This window comes from Cibotium barometz, chromosome 19 (assembly GCF_041138505.1).
Source record: "Cibotium barometz isolate CiBa-2024 chromosome 19, ASM4113850v1, whole genome shotgun sequence".
NCBI lineage: Eukaryota > Viridiplantae > Streptophyta > Polypodiopsida > Cyatheales > Cibotiaceae > Cibotium > Cibotium barometz.
In genome coordinates, this window is record NC_141064.1 from 8,024,107 (window position 1) to 8,034,806 (window position 10,700).

At 37.9% G+C, this 10,700-nt stretch overlaps 1 protein-coding gene across 3 annotated transcripts; it reads right to left on the bottom strand.

The window, feature by feature from the left end:
- Positions 1-271: 271 nt before the first annotated feature.
- LOC147628181 (uncharacterized) lies at positions 272-10,171 on the bottom strand. Of its 3 annotated transcripts, none has more exons than XM_086813222.1 (9): positions 9,749-10,011; positions 6,276-8,571; positions 4,942-5,132; positions 4,480-4,566; positions 4,210-4,296; positions 3,887-4,019; positions 3,417-3,488; positions 2,807-3,028; positions 272-539 (listed from the first exon to the last, which is right to left on the bottom strand). In XM_086813222.1, the coding sequence occupies exons 1-9, from the start codon at positions 9,875-9,877 to the stop codon at positions 367-369; spliced, it is 3,390 nt and encodes a 1,129-aa protein (XP_086669348.1). In that variant the 5' UTR covers positions 9,878-10,011; the 3' UTR covers positions 272-366. The 3 variants fall into 3 exon arrangements, with proteins under 3 accessions (XP_086669348.1, XP_086669349.1, XP_086669350.1); XM_086813223.1 differs by lacking the exon at positions 272-539 and adding an exon at positions 1,939-2,232 and having other exon boundaries at positions 9,749-10,171; XM_086813224.1 differs by lacking the exon at positions 272-539 and having other exon boundaries at positions 2,893-3,028; positions 3,403-3,488.
- Positions 10,172-10,700: the final 529 nt, after the last annotated feature.

Genomic DNA, 10,700 nt, shown 5'->3' on the forward strand with positions numbered 1-10,700 from the left:
TTTGGAATGGCCAAAGAGAATAAGATCACATGAAGCTTGCACAAATAATGCATAAATAAGCTATAGAACGATAAGTTATTCACGATGGCTAAGAAGAATGAGACCATACACAATTACTCAAAATAACTGTGTGTTCACATTTAATATACCTTACATTATGAGTGTTTTACACTTTGTAAAAGTTCAAAACGGTCAAATTTATTCTTGTGGATATGTTTCTATGCATCAAAATGCAACATCCTTACACTCTAGGTGGGAAAGATAACGACACACCAAGGGTTAGATTCATGCCCATCCGCGATTGACTCACTCGAGCTTGGCAAGTCCAAAAGCACAAGATTCACGCACGCATCACACACAAAAAACTCAATTCATTTTATGGAACTCAGCTTGGCCATTTATAACAGAGATTGCTTTTTGATTTTTGAACAAGTAGGCAGTTGATGTAGAATCTAGTGTGCCGATGAAGCCCGTTGTTGCTGATGACAGTTTTGTTGATGATGCCCATGTCAAAGTTGATTTAATCGATGTAATGGAAGCTGATGAAAATTTGCACATGAGCACACATTTGGTTTTCCAAGGGGGGGCAAATGAAGAGCCTCTTAGTTTAAAACACTTGAAGGGTCTTTAACATAAGGAAGAAGAAAGAAAAACCCTTGGTCTCTCTCTCTCTCTCACACACACACACACACACACACACACACACACAAACACTTGGGTTATTATTATTATTTTTTCAACCTCTCTCTCTCTCTCTCTCTCTCTCTCTCTCACACACACACAACGGAGAAGCCCAAAGCTGGTCGTCACAGCTGCTCTCTCTCTGTGGAGGATCTGCGCTTCATGAAAGCAGTCGATAAATATATTTGTTTGTGAAAGCCTCTGGCTCTGCGCTTTATGCCGAGCTGTGCATGCAGTTATCTACTCCGCTGTGTGCTACTGCAGTATGGCCAGCTGCTGCAAATCTCTCTCCCTCTCTCCCTCCCTTATTAGTGAACTATTTCTCTATCTCCTCCTCCTCCCCCTCTTTGCCACAACGCATACTTATTTCTAAAGATATCCAAGAAGTGTAGATAGAGGGCAAAACCTTGATGTGCTTTGATGCAAGAGCAAAGGAAGAACTCCACCCTAATCTAGCTCCTAATCACACAAACCACACGCTAAGCCCTATCCAATGCTAAAGGAACAATTGCACCCTCATCTGGCTCCTAAATGGTCAATCTCCTTATTCTGCACTCATTTGTTAAGATGTGGCTCGTTCAATCATTCAAATATGCCTCAAGCCTTACACACTACATGAGGAGCTCCTGCAATATAGTGTGAACATCCAATGCTAAAGCTTCATCCATATATTCACTCCAATTCGCTTAAACCCAACCTTAGGGACCATGTTGGAATTTCGCATGGCTAGGGTGGATAAGAGCAATTAATCAACTTCATAATGGAAAAAATTAAGATGATGAAAAAAATGCCAAGATGAGAAGAACTTAAACAAACTTATGGACACACAATCATACAGAACTTAAACAAATTTATGGACACACAATCATATCAATCTCAATTTATGATAATCATCTTGATACAACAGTCAAGTGCATTATAGATCCAAGTGCATATCAATCTCAATTTATGATAATCATCTTGATACAACAGTCACTCACCAAGTGCATTATAGATCCAAGAGCATCCAGTACACACAATGTCATGCTTTGTAATTTCTTACACAACCCATGTGAGACTAGCACAAGAAGGCATGTGGCTTGCACTTTTCTTGTGACCCAGAAAACTCTAATGGCATTTTTTCTTCTTGCACAAATACCACATACAAATGAACCTTTCAACACACATTATAACTAATTCAAGGACCATGCTTCTTCTCAAACTCAGAGCATGTCATCACCACATGTTTTAACAATCTTCAATATCATATAACTCCTCTTTCTTCATACTGTGAAGTTACATATAAAATCTCAAATATAAGAGAATCCATGGTATGCTTTCGTTTGTGAAGCTTATGGAAAGGTACATCATCCAAGCAAAAAGGCGCCGTAATAAAATGAGCCCATGAATATTTTGGCTAAATGTAAAGGATGTGAAATAGGGTATAACCTTAATATGTGAAATAGCTTATTCAAATGCCGCCTATTCCATGTGCTCCACGTAGCATTGAAGGACGGTTAATAGATATTCTATCAATTGGAGGGGGTGAAGTTGGGCTTAATCTTGATTTCTCTGCAATAAATATAGGATAAGAACACCTTACAACCGACTAATACTATTGTTTGGATATGCTCACATACAGCACACCCTCTTACCACTATATTAATTTGTAAACTATAAGGTGCATCTAAAGATGAGAAAAGACCTTGACCACCATTGACCTATTATCATTTAATTGAATTGATTCCTATGCATGATAAGATATTAAGAAATGCATCCAATAGCCTGCTGTTGTAGGGATAATTATTGAGTGCAAAATAATGCACTGTTAGATGTCGCGTGCTCACTATTAACTTGTTGACATTTTCTTTTGATGCATTTATGACTATCCTTTAAGCTGGTGTGATCATGAGTTTGACTGCATGAATATAAGATGCTGCAAAATTTTCCCTAATTTGATTGATTAGTTACTTTAAATTGCTCATAAATTTTATGGAACTTATTCACTGTGTTATATTTCAATTAAATAGCTATGGACAATATAGTTGCACAATTCTGATTTTATAATTAAACTATATTGACTACATTGTACATTTTCAATGATAAAAGTTGTTAGCAATGCTTAACTATTATAGGAGTTAATCACCTGGTTCTGTAGAGGCTGTTGAGACACTACTATAGCTTTTGCTAGATTTGGTTCTTGCAAAGCTTGATGCATCCTCTGAGAAGAAATCCATGTTGTCACCACTTGAAATTGAGCCCATACGATATTTCTCATGCCTAGCTTGAGTGCTAGTATGCAATACATTGTCGGTGTTCATAGTTTCCCTCCTTAGGTAACTGTATGCATCTTCATATAAACCAAATTCTGTGTACACAAGGCAAACCCCACCTCATGCTTACCACCCACTAAATGATAATACTTGGAACCACAAGAGAGAAGAGAACATTCAATCCTCTCAACCAAACATTGAAATGTTTATAAAATTCAATTTTTGCTTAGTAATACATTATTTGGTTCATTTGAATTTATGAAGTCTTTTGAATGATAATGTTGTATCCTATATATATATATATATATATATATATATATATATAAGTAGCACTAGAAATTTATTTAACATGTCACATGCTTTGATTAGAATGGATGTTTAATGTATCAAGATTTTATCCATATTAAGTTGATAATATTTAACTCGTCCCTTACAAACTTCATGAACAATGTCCTTTGAAAGGACCTACCGTTTAAGACCTACCGATGTTATGTTGCTTCCCATAGCTCTCACACATCATGTCGTGGAAATCTTGTGTCTCATGGTTTTGTTTCACTGTTACAAACATGGCAAATTTCTATTGTTAATATCAATAGTCCTTGCCCCAATTTCTTAAAAAAAGCACATATAAAGTCATATTATTAAAAAAAAACATATTAGGTATATTTTTAAAATAAGATAATCATGAAAGAAGGAAAATGTGGCAAAAAATGAAGGAAGGGGGGGGAGTGTTCATGGATTTTTTTTTAAAAAAAAAGGGCAAGAAGAGCCTCTAGAGAGAGAGAGAGAAAAAATAGGATACGTAATTTTGAAGGGTGAAAGGCAAGAACCTAATAAAAGAAAAGGGAATAAAAGCCTCTAGTAAACAAATTATGTAATTTTTTTGAAAGGGAAGAAGTGCTATTAAGATCATAATAAAAGAATGGAGGAGAAGATGTGTGTCCAGCTTTTACATTCAGCAAGTAGCACAGCACGACCCTTGTGGCCTGCTCCTGGTAGAAGTGAACTGGCAGCAAGCTCATCCCTTCTTGTATAAAACACATTCGTAAAATCCAAGTTTTCTGTGTCTACGAGCAAGCCTGCAAGCTGGCCACTCAATTATATGAGCCACTCTATATTATCAAAACTAGCTAATCCTACTAGATCATTATTATAAGGGCTTGAAGAGCTACATTATCTGTTTACAAAATTTCATGGACTTGAAGAGTTACATATTGTTTTTTTACCAAAATTTCATGACTTATTTAGTTAAATTTTATTGAGTAGAGTACCATACCAATAAAATTCTTATGCACTTAGCTTGCATCGAGGCTTCGACCTCTTTGAAAAATTCCTCCGCAACAATTGTACAATAAGAAGCAACCTGGCATTCTCAAAACATAACTTAATAGCTATTAAGTTCAACGGCCCTTTCATTATCAAACAGAAAATTTATGATGGCTCATGGAAGATATTTACAATACATAGAAAATCTCGCATTGAAATCAAAATGGTAATTTTGATGAGATCACAAAATAACTCAAAATATGTGAGGTTCAAGTATTACCTCTCCACCACGAACACGAACAATGTCTTGGCCAATTTTAGATATTCTATACTCGCCAACCGAGTCCGCTATAGCACCTAAGTCAACCTATGTATGGCACCATGAAATTGTAGGACATGAATGCTTGCAAACTATAAAGAGTAAAGACATTCATAGAGGGAGATCCTCTAAAAACATAAGTGTTAGAATTAGTAACATTTACACCACATTGTCAACACAGAATTTAAAAATTACTCTCTTTATGCCTCAAGCATATTTCCAAAAAAAGTGCCTTATAAAGACTCTTCTATAGCCCAAACTCTCAAAGAAGAATTAAAAAATTTACTCTCTTTATGTCTCAAGCAATTTTTTTAAAAAGTGTGTTATAAAGTCTCTTCTATCGCCCAAACTCTCAAAGAAGAATTTAAAAAATTACTCTCTTTATGCAAGCATATTTCCAAAAAAAAGTGTGTTGTGAGTGACCTCGTCAATGAAGAGGAGAGCTTGGGTGTCCAAGCCAGCTTGTTGGAAGAGCCATGCCAATTGCTTTTGGCTCCACATGCTGTTTCGAGTTATGTTCATCACCGGTATACGCTCCCAACCATCCATTTTGCTCATTTTAGAGTTATGCAAGATCCAAGCATAGCACAATGCAGAGACCATGGAGCTTAAGCCTGCAATGTTCATATCACAATGAGCTTACTTAGCATATATGCTAACACTTGAATGCATCTCATGCTTACACTGTCCATATCATTCATTTATTGTATTATGCTATACTTGTGTGTAATTATCTAATACTCTTACTCAATGTACATGAACATCAACAAGTTTTTTAAAAAACATGCCAACTCAAACTGTAATTAAAATAAAAATAACCGTCAAACTATAATTAAATTAAAATAAAAATAACCGTCAAAATGATGCAAAAAAACAAGCCGTTCAAACACTTGTAATAAACTACTCTACTCTTATACCATTTTCATTAAGCACATGCAAATATGTTACATATGTGTGTGTGAACGCACATACAACATGTGTGTGTGTGTGAACGCATGCACGCACACACAACACACACACACACACATACATTCATACACACATACTATGTATGAATGTGTACATGTGTGTGTTACACACACACACACACATGAGTGCGCCTTCACACACACACACACACTTTTAATGAAAATGGTGTAAGATATGTATATTTGTGTGTGTAAATGGTGTAAGATATGCATGTGTGTGTGTGTGTGTGTGCGCGCGCGCGCATGTGTGTGCATGTGCATATGTATGCATGTATGAACACCCTATGTCATACATATATATATGTGTGTACACAAATACACACACACACACACACATACATACATACATACATACATATATATATATATATACACACATCTACATCTACACCTACATCTACATCTAAATAACACACATTTATACATATATATATATATATATATATATATATATATATATATATATATTTGTATAAATGTATATATGTATATATATATATATATACATATATACATATATACATATATATGTATATATATATACATATATGTGTGTGTATATATGTATAGGTATATATATATATATATATATATATATATATACATATATACATATATATGTATATATATATATAAATGTGTGCGTGTATATATATATACATATATGTGTGTATATATGTATAGGTATATATATATATACATATATATATATATGTATGTATGTATGTATGTGCACGGATACTTGGCCTTCATCCTTACTTAAATTGGAAGGAAATTGCATCAACTCACTTGAATCGGAAAGGATGAGGTGAAGCCGGGAGCGATCGGAGCAACGCTGCAGGTTTTCTTTATTCCGAATGAGGAAATCATTCAACACTTCAATGTCACGGTCCTCATCAGTAGGAGGAGGAGGAGGAGGAGGTAGTGCGGGTGTGCTGTTTTTAACCTCATCATTAACACTAATCACTCCCTTCCCGTCTTTAGTCGCACCCTTTAATTCGTCGGGCGATGTCCTTGCCGAGCTGCTGCTGATTGACCTCCTTGCATGGCGCCTTGATGAAAATCTCTCTGATTGGCTCGCATAATTTGCAACGAAAGCCCTTGGATTATCATCTCTCTCTTGCTTAGTGGCCAGATTAGCATTAATCGTCCTGCCGTATTGAGCATGCTCATCTGCTAATTGGCTTGCATTAGCCCTGCTTACCTGCACCAATCGTGATTTGCTCTCTTGATTAGGAGTAAACCTAGGTGGGTTTCTCTCGTCGTCCTCCATAATATGCTGCTGCCTTTTCACCGGTGAATAAGATTTCTCACACATTTTTGCATCCACAAGCTTTGATGGTGGCTTCAGCTGTTGCTGCTGGGCCTTGCTAGGAGATGACCTTGCTGATCTGCCATGATTAGTGTTGTAATCAGTGCTTAATGGTGCCAGTACTTTCTGCTTATCTTGATATTCTTTTGCTTGCCTTTGCTGCTGATTCAGATGCAGAGGAGCCCATCTCTCGGATTTGCTGCCATATCCAAATCTCTGCATATGGCCATCGTCTATAAATCTCCTTGAAGGCCCTCTTGCTTCTTCATAATTATTGGTAACTGGGGCACGATTAGGGGCAGGATTAGCAGTATTTAAGTCAATATTAGCACCAACTGAGCGAGAATTAGCACTGACTGGGCGAGGTTTAGGGTTCATTACAGAAGGGGCCTGTGGGGGGTTAACTCTCGGTAATTGTGGCCGAGGCTCTTCTGATTTAGGTTTAGGGGCTTGATTAGTGACCACATCAGCCTTGTTGGTGAGCACATCGTGCATGGTGGTTCCGTAAGCCAGCTGATTAGCTGGGTCATTAGGATCAAGCTTAGTGGGCTGGTCTTTCTTAGCAGGAGCAGCAGGTTTGGAAGTTTTTGAACTTTTTGCTGATTGATCGGGTTTGGAACTTTTTCCGATGAGCTTGGAGAACCATTGCTGGACTTTGGCTGCAGCAGAGGAGTGCTCAACTTTTGCAGGTGGTTCTTTTGCTGTCGTAGAGGCGGCGGCCACCTTCTTTTTGGGCTGAATTGCGTTCTTGTTGTTGGTGGCGGCGGCGACGGCGGTGGTGGCCGGGTTGGTGAACTTTTGAACTGCTAAAAGGTTCTCATCATTGGGGTGAACCTTTCTCTGTGGGTTGTGATACGCTGATTTGGCCAACCTATCATTCCTATCATAATGCGCCATTGCATAGTTGGGCTTGCTGTAAAAGCTCTCCACATTGTGATTATGGTTGTGATTAAGGTTATGATTATCATTAGTACCATTATCCCCCCTCTTAGAAGGTCCATTGCCACATGATTGACAAGGTAGCTTGCATGTAGCACTTGGGCCTCCCATATTATTGTTCTCCATTGCATTACTAGGCCTAAACAGAGGATTAACATAATGATTAGCATCAATGTCAGAATTAGCATTAGCATTGGTACTAACCTTAGGAATACCATTGGTGGATGATTTTGGAGTTCTAAAAGAGGTGGCATGGACTTCACCATGTGAGATGGCACTAGGGGGTAGACGGAAGGATGAGCCAATGTGAACATCCCTAGAAACAGAGGCATCCATGTTTCTAGTTTCACTGAGCTTAGCAATGCTTCTAGGCCCCTTAGTCTCACTAATCTCATTATTAGGGCTTATTCCCTCTCTAAACCCATTGGTCAACTCACTATTATTATTGGTGCTAGGGGCTCTCAAAGACCTTGAGCTAAGAGCCTCTCTAGAGAGAGATGAAGCAGAAGGTGAGATGGCCCTGCTTGCCTCTCCCACCCACTCTAATGTTCTCACAAACCTACTCTCTAACTCTTCGCTATCTCGGTATGGATTATGATTAGCATGATTATTGCCACTATTATTGATGCTTTTGTCCCCATTAAATAATCCCCCGCTTTTCCCTCCTAATGATCTGCTTGCTGCTTCATGGGCTGCATTGAAAAAGAAATAATTGTCCATTAGAGCTGTGATATCAGGGGTAGGTGCCCCCCCTCCCCCATTCATCACCTCTTGTTGCCTCTTGGTTGTCCTCCTTGACTCCCCTTGCTTTCTCTCCATTGCCCCTCCGACCTCCTGCAACCATCATCACACAAATTACTTTTATCATTATCTCATACAGTAACATGATTAGTAACCTAACCCATTACCCCATCCCACACCTCCACCAAGTCAATCACTCAATATCCTTAACAAGAATTTTAATCATATTCATTATCACCTCTTGAGTCAACTACTAATTATCCTAGAACATGCTATCCATTGGTCGCCCAAGTCAAATCACTAAATTATCATACCAAGCAATTATTATCTCTAAAAATAAACATTAATCATATTAGACCACACTAACTGCCTCTAAAACATCATTACCCCACAAGTCTTATCACTAAGTGCCCTAAAACATCAATGTTACTCATTTCCATTACTACTCTCCATAAGCATAGCCCGTCATAAAAAAACAACCAATCAAATCCATATTTATCATATACATTATCATATACAATGGCCAATGAAGCCCATGATTATCATGCCACACTTGAAAAGGAACCCAATACAACCCACAGTAAATAGATAAATAGCCCAACACACCTTACATCCAAGCAAGCCCATTAACACACCTTACATAACAACACTAATCATATTAATAATTATTTGCTAAAAATTATTGTATAGCCTGCATGATCATGCAACCACCAATAAAGTTAATTATTATAGTCCCATAGCAGAAATAAACTCCAAGACCCGTTTCCAAAACCCCATGATTACCCCATTAAAAAACCATATAGATTTAAAAAAACCCAATTATGCTCGCTATTAAAAAACCACATAGACGAAAAAAAAACCCAATTATACTCACTAGTAAAGTCCACGATTAATATTTTTAGAAACAAGAGTTAAAATCAAACATCCCAATATCATCAATGCAAAGTCCTTGATTATCCAACCCATGTGTGGCCACCGTTTAAAGTCCACGCTTAATTACTCCGTAATCAGTATCATGTAGAAATTAAAGCCAAAATCCCATCCATCAAACTTTTCAATCAACTATGTTGCTAATACCCCATCAAAGTTCATCATCAACTAAGTAGAAGCTTAGGTTTCTCCAATAATATGATCCCATAAACAAGTATGAATGATAATCCCATCTTACAAAAAGCATCATACTGCACTATTATAAACATTGTAGAAGTTGAACCTAATGTCAAGTCAATTTCATTAAACTATTGATTAACAACATAATTAATACACTTACAATGCTGAGCCTTGTCGGCTGTTGAATGCTGGTGGTCTTCGGAGGGCTATCTTTATCAATTAGACGAGTTTTCCATCCCAAAGACCTGGCACGCTGATTAAATGAACCATCTGATAGATCACTGTCCATGTGATCAGTGCACTAATCACCTCAATTTGAGCCCAATAAGCCTTGAATTGGAGCCTAAGACGCCTTTAATTTAATCTGCTCCACTTGATCCCCGAGAGCCTTTGATTTAATCACCCTTTGATCAATCACCTCGACCTTAATTAAGCCTTTGATCAATCACCTCAATAAGCCTTGATTAAAATTAATTAATCGCCTCAATTGGAGCCTGAAAAAGCCTGGCTAATCATCTCAATTTCAGACAACTAATCCTTCATTATCACGTCAACAAGCCTTGATTAACTCCAAATTGAAACAAGCCTAGTACTCGGGGGGGACAACATTTTAAAGTGATGTAGAAACCGCTTAACTTTTGAGTGGACCAAAAAAAGGCCCTAAATAATATATTGGCCCTTGGTTTTGCTTCCACGTATCGTTTGGCCAAAGGGTTTGGGCGACCACCACGAGGCAGAAGAGGGCCACAAAACGTTAAAAATTGCCGGTCATTTGCTCTTTCAAAACGACCTCTCCTATGTGTGTGCGTGTGTAGGCATGTGCAATCCATACCTCCTCGTTAACCACGTTTCCTAGGTTTTGTGTGTGTGTGTGTGTGTGTGTGTGTGTGTGTGTGTGTGTGTGAGAGAGAGAGAGAGAGAGAGAGTTTTCCTAGGTAGGTTGTGTGTGTGAGTGAGTGAGTGAGAGAGAGAGAGAGAGAGAGAGAGGACTTCTATACACTTCTGGATGCCCAAAAAAGAGCAACCTTCCGGTCAAATGGGCGGGGTTGATTTCGTAAAGTCTCTAAGTAGCTCTTTAGATCCCAATATGGAAAAAAGCAATAGAGGATGTG